The sequence below is a fragment of the Ursus arctos genome, unplaced genomic scaffold, assembly GCF_023065955.2.
Source record: "Ursus arctos isolate Adak ecotype North America unplaced genomic scaffold, UrsArc2.0 scaffold_20, whole genome shotgun sequence".
Lineage (NCBI taxonomy): Eukaryota > Metazoa > Chordata > Mammalia > Carnivora > Ursidae > Ursus > Ursus arctos.
Window position 1 is genome coordinate 54,827,381 of NW_026622875.1, and position 20,222 is coordinate 54,847,602.

General features: G+C 44.8%; 1 protein-coding gene across 1 annotated transcript in view; it reads right to left on the reverse strand.

Moving 5' to 3' along the window:
- Positions 1 to 7,228: 7,228 nt before the first annotated feature.
- The window catches only part of SUSD5 (sushi domain containing 5), a 68,332-nt gene continuing 55,338 nt past the window's right edge, over positions 7,229 to 20,222 (reverse strand). Inside the window, exon 6 of the mRNA XM_026496606.3 lies at positions 7,229 to 8,532. Within this exon, the coding sequence (XP_026352391.2) occupies positions 7,229 to 8,532 (1,304 nt within the window). The remainder of the gene's footprint in view (positions 8,533 to 20,222) is intronic.

Genomic DNA, 20,222 nt, shown 5'->3' on the forward strand with positions numbered 1-20,222 from the left:
GAGAAACCCAGGAACGTGGTGTTTTGGAATCTGCGTTTTCTTTTTTCAACCTTATTCCCTCTTCCAATAAGCTGCTTAGTTGAGCTGGGACTCTCTCGGGATGGAGGCTGGAGGAGGCTGGCACAGCATTTGGAAGACAGGCGTGGAGTGAAGGGAGATAGAATTTGGGGTCTTTAATGTAATGGTGAATAACGGGGTGGAAAACTCCTATATTCCAAGCCCTGGGAACGGGCCCCCCTCTGTTCCTCCTTCCGTACTGTTCTGCTTCCCTCACCCCTTTCTCCTGAGAGCACTTCCTCTTTTACCTGCACAAGAATCTTCCTGCCCGGTCCTCCTTCTGGGGCACTCAACTCAAGACAGTAAGCTGCTACTTACTCTCTGGCTGGACTTGCAGAGCCTACACTCCCAGGGGCTGTGTGGCCAAGGAGTCAGTGTGATTGGCATTGTGAGGGCCGCACTGGTGTCCCCAGCAGCCCCCAGTCAGGGCACCCTCCAGCCCAGCAGTGAGTCAGATCCTACTGGCTCCGCCCATGGAATGCTGGGTCCTTCTTCCCTCACCCAGCCCCCCCGCTCCACCAGAGAAGCCTCCTTTTGAAGTCAGTGGGGAGGAGAGTCGTAGGGCAGGACTCTAAAGTAGAGGGGACCCCAGTGAGTGGACGGCCTGCCCCAGGATGCCCGAGTCAGTGGAGACGGTGCACCTGGCAGCCGTTTACCTCCCGGGGAGCTTCTGGCTGCAGCTGTCCTTCCCAGCTGTGCGAGGACAGCCAAGGACACCAGCATGGGGACCAGGCTGGGACCCACTCTACCTCTGTGTGCCTGCAGAGCTTCCGTTTTGTCCTGGGGTGAGCTCTCTGTGGATGGTGTTGTTCCACACAGAGTGGGGTGGTGGTGGTGGTGGTGGGAGGGGTCCTTATTCACTCTCTGAACTTGGCCCCTCTTTATGGGGGGCGGTGAAAAGCACCTCCACCCCCATCCTAGCAATACCTCTGAGGAAGAAGCCCTGGGAACAGGATGGGCAACGTTATCCGCACTTTGCTTTGATTGACGGCTGTGGAACCTGGTTACTGATCTTTTTATTCCAAAGGAAACCAAACCAATAAAAAAAAAAAAAAAAAGGTGGGCCAATTCCTCCACACCTACCTGAAACCCAGTACGCAGGCTGCACTCAACGACCTCTGCCCACCATCTCCCTGAGCGTGTTTCTTGGAAGAGCCTAGAAGATTCCTGGATTGAGACTTCATGGGTTCAGCGTGAGTTGGGCCTGTCTTTTGAAAAAACACATTGGTAAGCTTTGTGGGAGTTTCCAGACCCAGCCTTGCTTGTCCTCTGACCCATCTGCATGGAGCCCAGCAGGGAGGCAGCCCGCCACAGGGACCGGGTGACCTGTCCAGCCACCTTGTCACTCGGGCAGCCCGGGGAGGAGGCACCCACTGTGGCCCCGTTAACGTTCAGTCTCCATGCTAGCAGTGGAGCGCCGAGGGGAGGCTGTGTGGATGCGGGTTTAAAAGGGACTAACTGAAATGTCTCACATACCGACACATTCAGTGTGCCAGGACCTCTGAATTCTGAGCCTTTCTAATGGCGGCCACTAAGCTGTTGTGTGCACCTCTGGGACCCAGGAGAGCCACGGGTCTGCGGGCCACGAAGGCCGCCTTGGGAAATGCAGCTTTTCGGAGTTCTTACTAAGGGAATTTTAAGAGCACAAACATTTTATTGAACCAAACTCAGCGGCAAACAGAAAATGATCTGTTAGATTGTCAATGGGGAAGGGTTTATTATGACTGCTGGTGGAATAAACAGTGGCCGGCTCCTGCCAACATTTATGGAAATAATGTTTTTAAGTTTTAAATGTGAGCTGTAAACCTAAGCAACTTCAGGTTTTTTTTTTTAATTCAATACTGAAACTGTGGAGGAAAGGTGGGTTGGTGCCAGAGAAAACATTCTCATTTAATAGTGTTTGCACATGGAACTGCAACCCAGTTTGTGGCGAGGCCCTGAGAAAAACCCACAACTAATCCTTCATCACAGCTGTCTGCACTGTTGATCATCTGCCATCCCCCGAACAGCGACTTCTTTTTTCTGGTGACTGCAGGCTTGAATGACCCAGTGTGGAGAGTTTAAACTATATACAAGGGGGGAAAAAAGGGAAAGGAACCTCCAGTAAGCCTCAGCCAAAGGTTTTGTGCATAGGACTTCCTGTGCCCGCAGCCCGGAGCCGGGCTGCTCCCCGCCCCGTCCCGTCCCCGTAGCGTGTCCCCGACAGGGAAGCCACCAGGACAGCCCAGCTTCGCCTTGACTGACCCACTCCCGTCCCCGAAACGAGTCAGGAGTGCTGTGGTTTGTGCCCCACAGGAGGGGGCTTCTCCCGCTGGGGCAGGCGTGGGAGCAGCCAGACCCCCAGCCCCTCCCAGTGCCCCCAGTTCCTCCCTCCAAATATCTGGCCTTGGTGGTTTGTTGAATGAACAGGTTGGCTCACTATTCTCTCGGAGCTGATAGGGTAAGATACTGGTGCCTCATTTTTTGAGAAAAGAATAAGGAAGTAAGCAATTTGGCCAACAGATACAAGATGGATCCATTCTAATGCCTACTTGAAGGTGGCAAACAGGAGGCCAGACTCTAAACATCGTTGCCAGTGTCTCTCTCCCTCCCATCCCTTGGCCAGGGCCGTGTGTGCAATCCCATTCTTACAGGAAATTAGAACTTGGAGAGTCATTGAAAACAAAGATTTAAAAAAAAAATCACATTAAATGTTTTATTTTGCTTATTTTCTACTGTTTATCTACTGGGTGGGACTGAGCCACACCCCGTCATTTGAGGATGTGTGTTGTAATGAGCTCTGTTTTCTCAGGTCCCTGAGATTTCTGACAATCGTCTAGCAAAGCAGAACCCTCACCCCAAGGAGTCTGGGATCTTACTCAGCAGAGGGGATCCGTGTTAGCCTCGCGGGCCGAGGGCCTTTTCAGGAGATGGGGGCTCATTCCTCTTTCCAGGAAGGTTCTCTTGTAGAGGAGATCTGGGATCCCACTTAGAAAAACATTTGGGATCCGAGGCGTGCTTTTGATCTAAAGAGCTGGTCCCTTGCTGCCAACATTGGAGAAGTGGTAAAATACGTACTGTTTCAAACAAGGACCCAACACCTCCAGGCATGACCGCTAACAGCTCCCACGCTCTGTGCACGTCAGCAAAGGGCAAGAAAGGAGACCAAAGGCCAAGAAAGCAGGTCAAAGAGTGAGGGACCAGCTGGGGCAGCAGTGGAGGCACGGCCTGGAGCCTCCCAACAGCGGCAGTGTGAAGAGAGGTGGGGGTATTGGGTGTTCGTTGGCGTCGGCCCAGGAATCCACAGGATACAGCGGAGAAGTAACGGATTGAGGAGGAGGGGAGATGGAGGGATTCAGAGCTTGGGAAGCCTTGTGTGGGATGGAGTGCTCTGAAGTGGGTTGTGAGGGAAACCAGCCTTAGCCTATCACATGGCTGCTCAGGAGCACGAATGATACCGAGTTGTCCCCGCTGCAGGCAGGGAGGCAGGTCTGAGGTATGCCCATGGCAGTCAGAGCTGCAGGCTGCCCTGGGGGTGACGGGGTAGGTCTGACTCCTGGGGGAGGAACTCCCATCAGGCTGAAGGCAATCCTCTGGATCAGAAGGTGTTTTTGAACATTTTAGCAGCCAACATTCAGGGCAGCTGGAGGATGGGTTCACCTGCAGAGCGAAGAGGGTCTGGTGGGGCGCAACAGTGTCCATGACATTGAGGAACCTGGGAAGCATGCATGGCCTCCTGGAGGTCGGAGAAGTAAAAGGGGGCATAAGGCAGGTGGGATTGGTGCTAATGTTCTCTGAGCTGCCTCTCTCCATTTGTCTCTCCTGATCTCTTTTTCAGCCTGCCCTGCGCCCCAGGGGCCTGACCCTTTTGGTCGACATTGCCTGGGCTCCCTCACCCTCTGACTTTGGGTTGCCACTGGGACGTGCTGGCAAGAGATTGCAGGGTGAACCCTGCTTCCTTCAGGCCACTGTTGGACGGTGGCTGTGCTTCCCTTGAGGCCAGAGGTTTGGTCCCGAAGAGTCGTTCCTGTCACCAAGCTCTCCTCCGGCCCCTTAACAGGTCTCCAGCACCCCTGCATGTTTCTGTTAACCCTGCCCGTGCTTTTATGACTGGTCTCTACGGCTAACTTTCTTGAATCATCCCTCTGCACGTCCAGTCAGGAGAAGGAGGGTAATCAGCTCTGGACTGTCAGCCCTGCACACCCATCACCTACGCACCCTGTGAAACGCGGAGTCCGGGTCAGCAGGTCTGGGGTGGGGCCCGGGATTCTGCCTTTCTAGCAAGCTTCCAAGTGGTGCCTGTGCTGGTGGCCCAGGAACCACACTGAGCATTGATCCTGGGCTTTCTGTCGTAGTGAAGGGGCTGGTCTCCGGGTGAGGTGAGGAAGAGGAAGGGAGGCAGGGGGAGGGCCAGGAGCTGTGCACACATCCCTGAAATCCTGCTGCAAGAGGTGGTAACAAGGCGGAGACTCCGAGAGGGTGGTCTTAGAGCAAACAGGAAGACATGATTTTCAAGATTACTAGAGACTCTTTCCTTTTAAACCATCATGATGTAACCTGGATATAAAATACATTTGGCAACTGTTTGGGGGGAATAATTATTTATTTTAAAGATCTCAGAAGCTCTGTGTTAATGGACCATCCGACCCTCAATTTTCATGAACATTAAAGGGTTACCAGCCTCAAGACATGCATGATGACATGTAATTTAGGTTTACAAATGTTTTCATCATTCCCTTTTTAGATCCTATAACATTAATTTACGTGACAACAAATCAATAAAAACTTAAAAAGTGATGTGTTGCGTTTGTTTTCATGTAGTTCATGTCTACAAAATAATACATTTACATGTATTAATGTATCTGTAATAAATTTATTAATACATTTGTATTACCATTACCTATTTTTGTGTTGGTATTAAGTCAGTGTTCTTGGGTTATTACATAATAATTGAATAACACAACCCCGATGTTGAGATGGAGGTTATTTTATATAGTTAAAAATAGAAAAGTTATCTTGTCATAGATTAGAAAAGAATCTAATTTATAAATATGCACAGTCTCTGGCTTTTTTTCTGTCGTGTTTTGCTTTGGCTACATGCAGAAAGTATTTCGGTCCTATTTTAGATTTCATCTGACGCAGAGGTATCCCATCATAGCTTCAGGACTTCATTTCACCCAGTAATGGGGACTGGGGTCTTTGATTTTGCTGCACTGCATTTCTCGCTACTTAGCCTATTATTTGTCCAAAGCTTGCACCGGAAAGAGGTGGCAGGGTGGAAAACATGTTATGCAAACTCCTTCTTCCTTAGGTCGAACACCACCACCAACTTTTCAGTTGTAAAGATCAGGGTTTCTCTCACGCCCCAAAAAACCACGTTGGACACTGAGTGTCTCAAAATCCATGTACGGGCTTCATCACTTTTTACCACTGAAAACGATTTCTAAGAAGGTGACTCACGTTGTAAAACGTAGTTTCCTTTCTGCGCACGGGAGCCCCCTGGCGATAGCGGCTCCGCAGCGTCGACTGCGGCCGCAGGTGCACGTAGCGGTGCCTGACTTCCGCGGGAGGCGGGGCCGTGTTGCTCACCTTCTGTGCTTCCAGAGCCTCCGCTGGCTCAAAGCCCGCAGTGTTTATGACAAAGCCATGGTTCTCAAACGTGAGTGTGCGGGAGACTCCCCTGCAGGGCTCCTCACGGCACAGATGGCTCAGCCCCACCGCCGGGGCTCCTGCTTCGGGCTGCGTTGATACTGCTGGTCTGGGGACCGTGTTTTGAGAGCCGCCGTCGGACACGTGCTGAGCCATCCTAAGATGATCCAGATCCCATGAAATGCGTTGCTCCACAGGCAGGAGGAGTCCATCCGGGGCTCATAACGATTCCGTGGAGCTCCCAGTTGCCACAACGGAGTACAGAAGAGGTCAGCACAGAGCATTTCGTACTTTTTAATTCCTCGGCTTTCCCATCGAATAGGAACCCATACTTGATATCCTAGTCCTCAAGCCTCTTAAAACATTGTTTTCCTTCTATGTCGTTCCCTCTTACTTGGGTTCAGAGAAATGGTTAATCCTGAGAGAGGAAACCAAAAACTGAGTTTTGTTAGTTCAACGAAAAAGTCTATGACATTCTTAGGCACAGGCTGGTCAAGGACAACTAGGCCACTGCTTCCAAGAAGAAATGGTGTTTACAGGTACAAAACTAACCGTGTTTTTATTTTTTTCTTTTCTGTTTCAAAATATTTATTTATTCATTTGAGAGAGGGAGAAAAAGAGCATGTACTTATTTATTCACATGAGAGGGAGAGAGAGAAACATCCTCAAGCAGACGCCCTGCGGTGCATGGAACCTGATGCGGGGCTCGATCCCAGGACCCAGAGATCATGACCAGGGGTGAAATCAAGAGTCAGACGCTTGACTGAGCCACTCAGGCGCCCCTAAAACTAACCTCGTATTTTTTAAAAAACAATGGTCTGTCCTACAAGATGGAAGGAACAAAGGTGGATGTGTCTTGCTACTCCTCACCACCCCCCAAAAAAGCATCAGTCCTAAATTCTCTTGGAGTTCTCTTTCTTTCTTTCTTTCTTTCTTTCTTTCTTTCTTTCTTTCTTTCTTTCTCTTCTCTCTCTCTCTCCCTATTTCAACAATTAGGAACCTCAAAGCTTCTAGACTGTGTCCTGATTCTCGGCTCAGTTGCCCTCACAGCATCACAACATTAAAGGGGAATAGCCCATTATTTTTCTATGTCCCGCCACCAAAAATTAAATATCTCTATCCTAAATAACACTGCTTTCAAGTGCTCAGTTTATCACACTTTTTCTAAAAATTTCAGGTCGGGAGTTATTCATTTTTTTTTTTTTTAAACAAGGGAAACAAGACAACAGCGTGATGAAGTGAGAGGTAAGTTTTGACCTCACACTGGAATTAGGGCCTGAGCACAGGTCTGGGATCAGCACAATACGTTCTAGGGCAGTTGGTTAAAGAGATATTGATGCATGTGATGATGCCACCAAAGCCTTCTTGTCCTGCCAGGTGCCTCCAGAGACACTTCTCGGCCTGTAGAACAAAGACCTGAGAAAAAGACAGACAAGCCCTACTCCACTTTTTTCATGCTCTAGTGAATTATCAGTGTTTAGCAATGAGATGTGGCAGTTTCTTTTCCTCCTAATGGCTTCGGGAGAGCCTGCTCTGCAAGTGGCTAGACCTTCTCCATCTCAATCTGCTGGTGGTAGTGCCGAGCCTGCCGTTGGCCAACGTTCAGCTTGTACACAGAGCTCTTGTGCTGGCACTTACGGTGGCCCCACACTGCCCCTACACCTGCCAGGAGCAGCAGCAGACACAGGACAGTGACAATGGTGGCAATGACAGGGCCTCTGCTGAGGCTGGGACACCCATCCCCTACACACGGTTCCACAGTTGGAAGCAGCTCCTCACTTGCACTTGGGCCAGGGCTTTCCTGTCCCAAGAAGTCCTCAGACAGCAGGTATGGGAAACTATCCTGGACCTCAGGAGCAATGGTTTCCACTGGAGTCTGGGTGGCCGCCATGATAGTTGAGGGAATGTGATTCGGCATCTGCTGGACAGCAGTTGTCACTGTCTCCAGGGTAGAGCTGGTGAGTTCATAGGGTAGGGTGGCCATGGGAGACTTCTCTGTGGCAAACCTCCAAGGAACAGTTGACTGGTACCTACTCAAGTGACCATCAGCCTTGCTGGGACTCTCAGTTTCAGACACGTTTATTGGTCTGAGAGCCAAAGCTTCTACCTCTAGTGTTGGAGATGGAAGACCTGAACTACGGGTCATGTCCTCACTTGGTGTGAGGGTGGTACTCCCGGGCTTCTTAACTTCTACAGGAATGGGTTGATTGGGAGTAACTGGACCCCTTTCTTCCAGTCCTACAGACACATCTCCCTTGTCCCCATCTTCTTCCTCTTCCTCCTCTTCTGCCTCTATCTTCCTCCAAGCCCCATCGGTCACAGGGTAGCCATCTAACCAGGACTCATCACTGCTGCTCACCATTGGGTCCCCTGTCCTGCTGTCAGTCCTGCCCACAAATGGCCCTGAGGGACCTTCAGTGTTGCTATAGATCACCCTGGCTTCAGGTTCACCTGGAGCTGGTGTTGGGCTACTATGGTTGTCTCTAGCCGGAAACGGCTTTTTGGTGCCATCATTCATCTCCTTCTCCAGCTCAGGCTTGTGGAAGTTCCCAGCAGGAAACCAGAACAAGTACTTCTGGTTTAGCTGGGATCCTGGCAGGTCCGTGGGGACACTGCTTCCCGCGGTGAACAAGCCTGTAGTTGGCACAAAGGCTGTATCCTGGGCTATGTTTTCTCTCCCCACAGAAATGGAGACCAGACGGTCCTGTTTTGGAGCCTCCTCAGAGGCCTTTCCTGGACCTCTGTCCTCCTCTGCCTCTGTCCGGGAGTCCTCCATGAGCTCCCTGAATGACACGGATCTGTCATCCGGGAAATTATCCTCGTAGTCAATATGTGCCTCAGCTGCATCTGGAAGGGGAGAAGGAAACACCTCATTAGGTCCAAGGTTACAGAGCCAGCAGGGTAGAACATAAGAAAAGGAAATAGAAAGCATAAGGACTGGAACAGATGAAATAAAGCTGTCATTCACAGATGACATGACTGTGTATCACAGACAAACCCAAAGAATCTACATATAAACTGTTACAGTTAATATGTGGATTTATCAAGGACACTGGGTCTATAGTCAATGTAAAATATCAACTGTATTTCTATAAACCAGCAATATACAGAAACAAAAATTTTAAAGGACACCATTTGCCATAGCATTAAAAAAAATCAAACACCTAGGAATAAAGCTAACAAAAGATGTGCAAGATTTGAACATGGAACGGTAGAGAATATTGCCAAGCAAAATTAAAGATCTTACTGAACGAAGGGATATATCATGATCGTGTAATGGAAAGCTCAAAATTGTTAAGTTGTCGACTCTGTCCAAATTGATCTATGCAGATTTAATACAACCCTAATAAAAATTTCAGGCATTGACAAGCTGATGTTAACATTTATGGAAATGCAAAGAACCAAGATTTCTTGAAATCTACAAAATTGCCAAATTTATTCTACAACTGGAGTACTTTTTAAGACTGTGGTATTGGCACAAGGATAGATAATTGGATTACGTTAACTTTAAGAACTTGTGTTTATCAAAAGCCACCATGAAAAGAGTTAAAATGCAAGCCACAGACTTGAAGATATTTGTGACACATACAATTCCCAAAGGATTCATATCCAGAATTCATAAAGAACTCCCACAAATCAATACTAAGTAGGCAGAAAAGCCATAGAAATTTGGCAAGATACGTGAATTGGCACATCACAAAAAAGATATCTAAGTAGTCATTAAACATGTGTACAGATACTCAACCTCATTAGTAATAGAGATATGCTAACTACAGCCATAAAAATATGCCATTCCATAGCACCACAATGGCTAAAAGTAAGCAGACTGACAATATCTAGTGTTAACTGGTGATAGCTAGTGTTTGGGCACCAAAGGACATGCACATGAATGTTCAGAATAACCAAAACCTGGAAATGATTCAGGTGTCCCTAAACTGCAGAACTGTTGTAAATCATAGCGTATTTGTACAAGGAAACTCTGTACATCAATGAAAATGAACCAACCATTACTTCTGACAAGGACATAGATGAATCTCACAGCCATAATGTTGAGGAAAAGAAGCCAGACACAAAAGAACACACTTTGTGTGATTCTATTTATATAAAGTGTAAAAATAGGCAAAGCTAAACTATGATGTTAAAAGTCAGGTTGGTGGATGGAGAGAAGGGGTAATGACTAAGTCTCAGGACAAGCAGGGCTTTGGGGATCCTGGCAACATTTTACTCGATCTGTGTGGTGGCTAATTTCTTTCTTTTTTTTTCTGATAGTTAATTGATCTGTTCCCTTATGATGTGTATGTATGTTAAGTAAAAACGTCTTTTAAAAACACTGATTTGCTCTTTGTAAGACTGCTTGAGACTATGCTGTGAAATATTCTAAATCCAGCCGAGTAAGAATGAACAAAAGGCCCCACAGTTAGGAGACCAGAATGTAAGGACAGCAGGTCAGGAAGGCTCAAGGAGCTGCGTCCTGGGAAGAGAGCAGCCTACTGGGCTTTCCCCATTCTCAATGGTCTTTGAAAGTCAAGTCGTACTGGAAGTCATACTTGGTTATTAAAACAGAAAGGCTCCCTATGACATTGCTATATATTAAGAAGTATGTTTAGTCTTTGCCCCTGGTTCCTGGCACAGAGCTCCTAAAACCCTTGGAATTCCCTAAGCAATGGGGGTGATAAGAACATCTTTTGTTATTCATAACAAGCTCCTTTCAGCCTTACCTGAATTTATGCTAATGAGATGACCCCTAGATAGCATTGGGATGGTGGCTGGTTACCAGAGCAACCAACCAAGTGATCAGAGGATTGGAACTTGCAGCCCTAGCCTCTGACCTCTGAGGAGGAGGAAGGGGGGCTGCAGGAGGAGTCCATCACCAATGGCCAGGATTGAATCAATCATGCCTAAATAATGAAACCTCCATAAAACCCCTGAACTACAGGGTGAAAAGAGCTCTAGGTTGGTGAATGCATCCATGTGCTGGGAGGGTAGCTCACCCCAATTTCAGCGGGACAGAAGCTCCTGTACTCAGGATCCTTCCAGACCTTGCCCTTTACATCTCTACATCTGGTTGTTCTTCTGTATTCTTTATAATAGCCTCTATAATAAATTGGTAAATGTAAGAAAAGTGCTTTCCTGAGTTCTGTGAGCTTTCTAGCAAATTACTGAGCCTGAGAGGATGGTCGTGAGAATCCCCAGTTTATAGCTAGTTGGTCAGAAATACAGGAGGCTCAGGATGGAGGATTGGCGTCTGAAATGCGGGCAGTCTTGTGGGACTGAGCCCTTAACCTATGAGGTCTGCACTAATTCTGAGTAGTTAATGTTAGCATTGAATTACATTGTAAACACTGCGTCCAGAGACTTGGAGAATTGGTTGTTGGTGTGAGAAGTGTTCTGTGGGAAGAAATACATCTTAGTAGTCTTTTCCCACTTCACTTTGCAACTTGGAAAGCACAAACTCAAAGAGCTCCAGAACCAAGGTCTGGATAGAGTGCTGAGGTGTCATGGGGTACGCTCCTGGGCTCTGAAACTGGATTAGTGGGCATTTGGCTTATTTCTTACAAGTCTCTATATTTTGTTTCCTTAATGTGAGTTATGAATTAATTTAAAAGTTCTTTCTGTTCCGTTCCTAAAATTTAAGCCTATGTGCTTTGTGTCTTCAGTCAAAAATGCAAAAATGGTGGATAACAAACAAACATCCCTGATAAATGTCAAATGCATGTCATGTTCTATGCTTAGAAAAAGATAGCTGAGGAGATCCTGCTGGCTCAGTCAATAGAGCACATGACTCTTGATCTCAGGGTTGTGAGTTCGAGCCCCACTTTGGGTGTAGAGATTGCTTAAAAATAAAATCTTTAAGAAAAAGAAAAAAAAGAAAAAGAAAGAAACGAAAGAAAGAAAAAGGGGAGGAAGGAAAGAAAGAAAAGAAAACAAAAGAAAAAAGAAAAGGAAGGAAGAAAGAAAAAAAGAAAAAGAAAGAAAGAAAGAAGAAAGAAAGAAAGAAAGAAAGAAAGAAAGAAAGAAAGAAAGAAAGAAAGAAAAAGATAGCCTAGAAATTATTTCAGGAGACCCTTCCACCCCATAATGTCCTGTTCACAATCTCTAGACAAAAGCCACATCGATGGCGGGACCATGCTTAGGAGCAATACAGAATTCCAACACAAGCCCCCAGGGTCTGGGCCTGGCTCCCTGCACACTCACTGCTCTGTCATAATGCCTCATTCTCTGCTGCACTGCCATTCCAAGTACTGTAGTCACCTACTCCAACAGTCAGCAAACTTCCCCGAGTGCCCACTAACTGTCTGACACTGTGGTGAACAGGACAAGCAGTCCCAGCCCTCAAGGAGCATAGGGGATGGAATTCCATGGGCCGGAGACCCACCAGGTTGAATTGCAAAGCTTTTGTATGCGCAAATTCTCACCCATCCTGCTGAATAAAGACTAGGTTTTGTATTCAAGTACCATCTTTTCTTAAAAACACAACAGAATGAAAAGCCACTACAACACAACTTTTCTCTAAAATTTACCCAAACAAGTCATACTGAATCCAGCTGGACATTTAAGAAGATCATGACTTAAATCTCTGACCTTAATGTGGTTATATTGCCTGGTTGAACGTGTGTGTGTTGACTGACTGTGAGAGGGTGAGCACAAAAATGGCCACAATTCTCCACTTTTTACTGCACTGAGTCCTTATGCAATGTGATTGTGTAACTAATCCCTTCAAGAAGTGGTGTCTCTTTTTCCAGCTCTCAAATTGGGACTGGCCTGTCGCTTGCTTTGACGGGATACAGTGAAAGCCTTGCATGCTCTCACTCTCTCTTTCTCTGCACCCTGCCAGCGGCTGTGTGAACGAGCCTAGAACAGCCTACTGAGGGGTGAGAGGCCATGTGCAGGAGAGGCAAACTGTTCCCACTGAAGCCCTCCTAAACCAGCCAGCTCCATCAACCTGGTTCCTGACCACATTCACCCGAGTGAGCCCAGCCAAGACCAGAAGAACGAGCCAGGTAAGCCCAGCCCGAACTGCTGACACAGAAAATTGCATCCAAATAAATGAGCGTTCTTCAAGCCGTTACATTTTGGGGAGTGGTTTATTATGCAGAAAAAACTGATAAACTAGCCATGAGCTCACTCGAGGACAGGGACCAAGTCACTGCGTCCCTAGAGCAGAACAGTGCCCATCCCGTTATAGGTTTATTATACGTATTCCTTTTTTTTTTTTTTAAGATTTTATTTATTTATTGGACAGAGATAGAGACAGCCAGCGAGAGAGGGAACACAAGCAGGGGGAGTGGGAGAGGAAGAAGCAGGCTCATAGCGGAGGAGCCTGATGTGGGGCTCGATCCCATAACACCGGGATCATGCCCTTAGCCGAAGGCAGACGCTTAACCGCTGTGCCACCCAGGCGCCCCCCATTAGAGGTATTCTTAAATGAGTGAAAGATTAACTGGCACTGGGAGAAGCAAGAGGGAACATCTACTCAGATCCCAAGATTCTCCCGATCCCTGCCTTATAACAGCTCAGAGCTAAGATCTAGTGCCAGGAACACAGTGCTCAAAACACAAGAGGACTTTGGGCTCATTTCCAATTTCTGAGGAATTAATGACATATAACCATAGTCTCTTATACCACCTCCAAAAGATGCCACCGTTGAAGTACTACTTGAATACAGATGCATACATGAGAGCACAACACACGCACACGTTCACCTTTCTCACGCAGGTGAGCAAATCAGTCCACAGCCTGGCCCATGAGAACACCAATTCTCCTCCCAGCCATTCCTTGGTGTCCCTGCAGCTACGATCGTGAAAGGATGCCCCAGGAGACTCTCTCCTCAAGGCCAGCAGATTCATCTTCATGAGGCTGGGGAGTGAGCCTTCCCCACCCAAGCTTAGTCCTAATGCAAAGAAACGTGGCATTTCACACATCTGACAGATCATTTCTGCCTCAAATCTGCTGTATCCAACTTGGGTTTTATTTTAAAAAAACAATGTATTTTATGGAATTGCGGAAAAAATTCATGTGTTTGCAAAACAATATACATATGCCAGTTGTCTCCCAGAGGTTCTGCTGTTGAGAATGAATACGCCTGTGTTCTCAGCTAGAACACAGCCCCCTTTCACGATGGGGAAAGGCAGGAAGCAGGTCTCTCCAAGACCATTTTTCTTCAAGAAGCTTGCCCCCACTTGAAATCGCAGGCTATTACCTCCTGCACGATCTGCAATGGAGGGCCTCTGACCACACGTTATTTTACTAGGGAGTATTTCTTGGTTGCCTCATTGCAACCCCAAGACACCAAACTGTCGAGAGCCCACAAACGGTTCTGTTTCATTCCATGGAACTTCTGTCCCTTCTGGTTCAATTCTGACGCTGCATTTAGTTTCTTTCAGGTGGTCATCCACCGGAGCTCACTGACCGTTGGGGATATGAGCTAAAGGAGCACACATTTGCAGAGTCGTGCCGGAGAGAAAGCTGGCAGGGGGCCCATGTGCAGGCGGGTGGTGGGTGGGTGTGTTCTCTCGTGGTCCTCACGGCCATCGCCTTACAACCCCAGCAGGCGCCAGCACCGATGTGGTCCATGGGCAAACAGGCAACAGCTAAGAAGTGTATGTAAGGTTACTCAGAATCTTCCAGTGCTTCAGGGTATTCGTTGCCTGAAACCTCCGCTCGGGCTTCTTCCCTTCTCTTCTGCCCAAATCCTGAGTCTGTGTCCTCAGCTGCGGTTCCATGTGCTTCCTGCGCTTCCGACGAACCCTCCCTCTGCTCTGCCTTTTCTTTCTTCTACCTCACTGTTCACACTCCAGACCAGGGGCAGAAGTAAAGACGACCTTATCATTAGGCTGGATGATAGGCCATGCTTGAAAATATCCAAATGGTACAGCTGAAACAGCATCACATATTTTCTCTACCCTATACCTTTCAAAATGAGGAAACTCCACATTTTTTAAAATACATGTGTGCGTGCACATGTGCACACACACACACACAGCTAGGCTTGTTGAATATGAATTTTTTAAAATGCAAAAACTATATTAAACATCAGGAAAAAGTTTTTACAAACAACCACCATGCATGGAAAAGGACATAATATTTTGCAACAAATTTCAAAAACCAGTTATCAGAGGAGAAACAGAAGATTCTGGAGCAGAGTAGAGAAGGCCAGCATGGCTCCACTCCTAACCCACGCTCACCCTTCAAGAACTGTACCAAGGAGTCAGCAAATCCTAGACAGAAGTCAAGTGGGTGGAGAGAACCAGACCAGTAGGCAGCAGGGCTGATTGTTCCTGATGGAATCCAAGACAGCAGGACTTCGCCTTCTGAAGGTGAAGTAAATCTCGCCATAGGACCCTTAACCTTTCTGAAGAGGGAGCAGAGCCCAGATATTTTAAAGCAAACAGATAAACAAAAGGAAAACTACATACCCCTTCCACTAGTCGTCCCCTTCTAGCTACCATTCTCTTTTCTGGATGAAAGGAAGATGCGTGTAAAAGGCAAAGAACCTAACTTAGAAGAAAGAATTTATGGAACAGAATGAATCCCTCACAATGGCTCCACATTACAGAACTTAAGAAGAAAGTGGGTGCAATAGAACAAAAGTTCAAAGTGTGTGTGGGGGGTGATAATAGAATATCGTGAAAAGTATGATTTTAAACATCAGGAATCAAATTGAGGACCGATGTAACATCAAGACAGAACTAAAAAATAAACAGAAACTGTGAGGAATGGAATAGACTGAGAATTTTACAAAACTGAGAAAAAGACATAAAGACTCAAATTCAAGAGTCAATACAAACTTCAGGCAGAATAAATTCATAGAAAATTATGTGCAGGCACATCAAATTAAAACTGCTGAAAACCAAAGAGAAAAAAAAAGTAACCAGTGAAAGCAGGCACATAACCTTCAAAAAAGCAATGAATAGACTGAGAGTGACTTAAAAAGTAAAAAGAAGAAGAAAGCCAGAAGACCCTGTGATACCTTTAACGTGTTAGAAGAGGAGCACTTGGGTGTTGCCGTTGGTTGAACAACTGACTCTTGGTTTTGGCTCAGTTCATGATCTCAGGGTTGTGAGATCGAGCCCCACATGGGGCTCTGCACTCAGCACAGAGTCTGCCTGGGATTCTCCCTCTCCCTCTTCCTCTGCCCCTCCTGCTCATGCCCGTGTGTGCTCCCTCTCTCTCAAATAAATAAATCTTGAAAACAAAAAAGTGTTAGAAGAAAAGAACTGCCGACCTAGGTAGAATTCTTACTCTGTGAAAATATCCTTGCTGAAAGCCCCAAGATGTAGGAAGGAAAGAATAATGAAGCAGGTAAATACGAGTTGGGGGCAGATCTAAGTGAATAATACTGCCTGCATAAAACAAGTACACTAATTAATTAATGAATTAATTAAAACAAGTACACACACACACACCCTTATTATTTGAAACACATGACAGCAGCATAGAAATTGGGAGGAGGTAATTGTAGTCAAAATAGCTGAAGGTATTTAAATTGTCCAGGAAATGGTATCAACTTTGATAAGTCAAGGATACCTGTTATAATTTCTAGGGTAACAACTAAAAGAAGAGTAAAAGAATGTGTTAGAGGGGCACTTCGCCGGCTCAGTCTGTAGAGCCTGCAGCTCTGATCTTGGGGTTGTGAATTCAAGCCCCATGCTGGGGGTAGAGTTTATCTTAAAAAAAGAGAATGTGTTAGAATATCATAGAGAGGGTAAATATAATCATTTTAAAAATGCTTAGTCACTCCAAAAGAATGCAAGAAAGTAGAGAATAAAGAACAAAGAAAGCTAGGACTGAGAGAAAACAAAAAGGCAGTAATGTTAAACCCAAACCTATTGATGATTAAATGTAAAAATGGATTAATGCTCCAATTGGTTCTATGATACTTTTAAGAGATATACTTTAAGTAGAACTGTACAGGGAAGTTGAAACTAAAAGGATGAAAAAAAATATATTCTATGGAAAGACTAACCAGCAAAAAAGACCATAAGCCAAAAAATAATACTAGAGATCAGGAAGGTCATTTCATAAAGATAAATGTTTCAATTTATCTGGAAGATATTAACTTTTAAATGTGTATGTAATTAACAGAGCTTCAAAATATATGTATCTAAAACATGTGAACTAAAAAAAGAAGCACATGAATCCATGAGCATAGAGAGATGTTTTAAATACCTTTATCATTAACAATTAGAGCAAGCAAAGAGCTAAGAATATATATCTGAAAAACATGCTTAATTAATACATTTGATCTACTCGACATATGTAGGTCACATCCAACAACTGCAGAAAAACCACTCTTTTCAAATACACACAGAATACTTTTACAAAGTTGACCATAAATGCAATGTCAACAAATTTAAAGAATTAAGTTCTCCAGCCATAGTGAAATTAGGCAAAAGATTACTAGGAAATTCCTGTATTGCATAGAAATTGAACAAAAAATATTTTTTTAAGATTTTATTTATTTATTTGATATATAGAGAGAGGCAGCGAGAGAGGGAACACAAGCAGGGGGACTGGGAGAGGGAGAAGCAGGCTTCCTGCTGAGTAGGGAGCCCAATGTGGGGCTCGATCCCAGAACTCTGGGATCATGACCCGAGCCGAAGGCAGATGCTTAACGACTGAGCCACCCAGGCATGCCTGAACAAAATATTTCTAAATAATTCATGGGTCAAAGGAGAAATTACAATGGAAATTAGAAAATATTTTAACTGAATGATAATGAAAAGTGACATATCAAAACTTGTGGGAAGCAGCAAACACTGTGCTAACAGGGGAAGTTATAGCTTTAATACCTATGTTAGAAAAGAAAAAAGTCTGAAAAATCACATTGATTTCAGGAAGCTGGGGAAGGAAGAGTAAGTTAAACACAAAGAAAGTAAAGGAAGGAGGGGCACCTAGATAGCTCATTCAGTTAAGCCCCAACTCTTGATCTCACTTCAGGTCTTGATCTCAGGGTTGTTAGTTCAAGCCATATGTTGGGCTCCACACTGGGGGTGGAGCCTACTTAAAAAAGTAAAGGATGGAGATAAAAAAGAGCAGAAATTAATAAAATAAAAACCAAACATACAATAAAGGATCAATGTAGCCAAAAGTTCATTCTTGGAAAAGAACTACTGATTGATAGCTCAAAACATTGATAAGTCCCTAGACAAGACTACTTCAGAAACATTTAGAAAGAACACAAATGAAAACATCAGGAATAGAAAGAGGCATCACCACAGATCTTTCAGATATTGTCAGAAAAGACAGTAACAAGATTATGATAAATTTATGCCCCCCCAAATTCTTTAAGTTTATTTTATTTGTTAAAGTTTATTTATTTATTTTTTTTAGTAATCTCTACACCCAACATGGGGTTCGAACTCATGACCCTGAGATCAAGAGTCGCATGGTCCTCTGACCGAGCCAGTCAGGCAACCCCTCAAAAAATACTCTGATGAAATAGACAAAATCCTAGAAGGTCATCAAAGGTGCCACAAGAAGAAAGAGAAAAATTTTATATGCCATTAACTATTACTGAAATTGAATCTCACTACACACAGAAAACTAGGCACAGGTGGCTTTGCCAATGAATTCTATCAAAAAATTTAGGAGTATAATTCCAATGTTACACAAACTCTTCCAGAGAACCGAAGGAGAGGAAATACTTCCCAACTTATTTCATACATCTGGTGTAACCTTGTACCAAAACCTGGCAAGGACATGACAAAAAAGTAGTTTTGCAGACCATTCTTAGTAAACATAGATGCAGTATCATAAATAAAATATTGACAAATAGAAACCAGTAATATATTAGTGTTGATAGGCTGAATAATTAAGCATTATATTAAAAGGATAATCTATCACACCAAGCTAGGTTTACCCCAGGAACTCATGATTGGTTTATTTGAAAAAAGGAGTTTCAGGGGCACCTGGGTGGCTCAGTTGATTAAGTGTCTGACTCTTGATTTTGGCTCAGGTCATGATCTTAGTGTTGTGAGATAGAGCCCCACGTTGGGCTCCTCGCTGGGTGTGGAGCCTGCTTAAAATTCTCTCTCCCTCTCCCTGTGCTTTCCCCCTTCCCTCCCTTACCCCCACTCACATTCATGTGTTTTTTCTCTCTCTACAAAAGAAAAAAGGAAAAAGGGAGTTTCAGAAAAGCATCTGACTAAAGTCAAGGTAAAAACCCTTAGGACTTAGGAATATAAGGAAATTTCCTTAACCTGATATTTAAAATAAATAAAAGCTGATGTGGAAAGGATTACTATCATAGCCTACAACCCGGATGAACCTTGAGGACATTGTGCTAAGTGAAATAAGCCCATCACAAAAAGGCAAATACTGTCTGATTCCATTTATACAAGGTACCTAGAGTAGTCAAATTCACAGAAATGGAAAGGAGAAGGGGGGCTGTTGGGGGCTCAGGGGGCAGGTGGGAAAGGGTGGTTGTTATTCAATGGGTACAGAGTTTCAGTTTTGCAAGAGGAAAATGTTCTGGAGATCTGTTTCACAACATGAACATATTTAACACTACTGAACTGTATACTCAAAAGTGGCTAAGATGGTAAATTTTGTGTTATATATTTTTCTTTTTTTTTTTTTAAAGATTTTATTTATTTATTTGACAGAGAAAGACAGCCAGTGAGAGAGGGAACACAAGCAGGGGGAGTGGGAGAGGAAGAAGCAGGCTCCCAGCAGAGAAGCCTGATGTGGGGCTCGATCCCAGAGCGCTGGAATCACGCCCTGAGCCAAAGGCAGACGCTTAATGACTGCGCCACCCAGGCACCCCAATGTTATATATTTTTCACCATAACCTTTTTTAAAGGAAAAGATTAATAAATTAGACTATGTATACATTCCTTTCATCAAAGATACTATGGAGAAAGTGAAAAGGCAACTTATCAGCAGAAGATATTTGCGGCATATATAACCTCAAAAGTTCTGGTATCTAGAATCATATAAAGAACTCTTACAAATCAATATGAAATAAATGGACAGCCCAGTAGAAAAATGAGTGAGAGAAATGAATAGACACTTCAGAAATGAGATATTCAAATAGCCAATAAACATTTTGATAAGGTGCTCAACATCATTAATAATGGGGGAATTAAAATTAAGTGGTATTATGACCTATACATTGGAATGCTTAAAGTCAAGAAGACTGATAATACCAACTATTGGTGAGGATATGGGGCTCCTGGAACCCTCGTACACTGCTGCTGGAAGCATAACTTGGTACAACCATTTTGACAACTGGCTAAACATTAACTACTAAAAGTTGAACATATCCATACCCTATGACCCAGCAGTTTAACTCCCATATGCTTAAGAGGAACACATGCCACACAGACACCAAAAGACCTGCACAAGAATGTCCTTATAATAGCCTCAAACTTGAAACAACAAAAATATTCATCAACGGTAGAATGGAATATTCCACAGCAAGAAAGAAGAACGAACTACAGCTTCATGGAACAATATGGATGTGTCTCACAGACATAATGTTGGACAAAGGAAGTCATACCCAAGACGTCCTTTATGCTTCCACTGAAATAAAG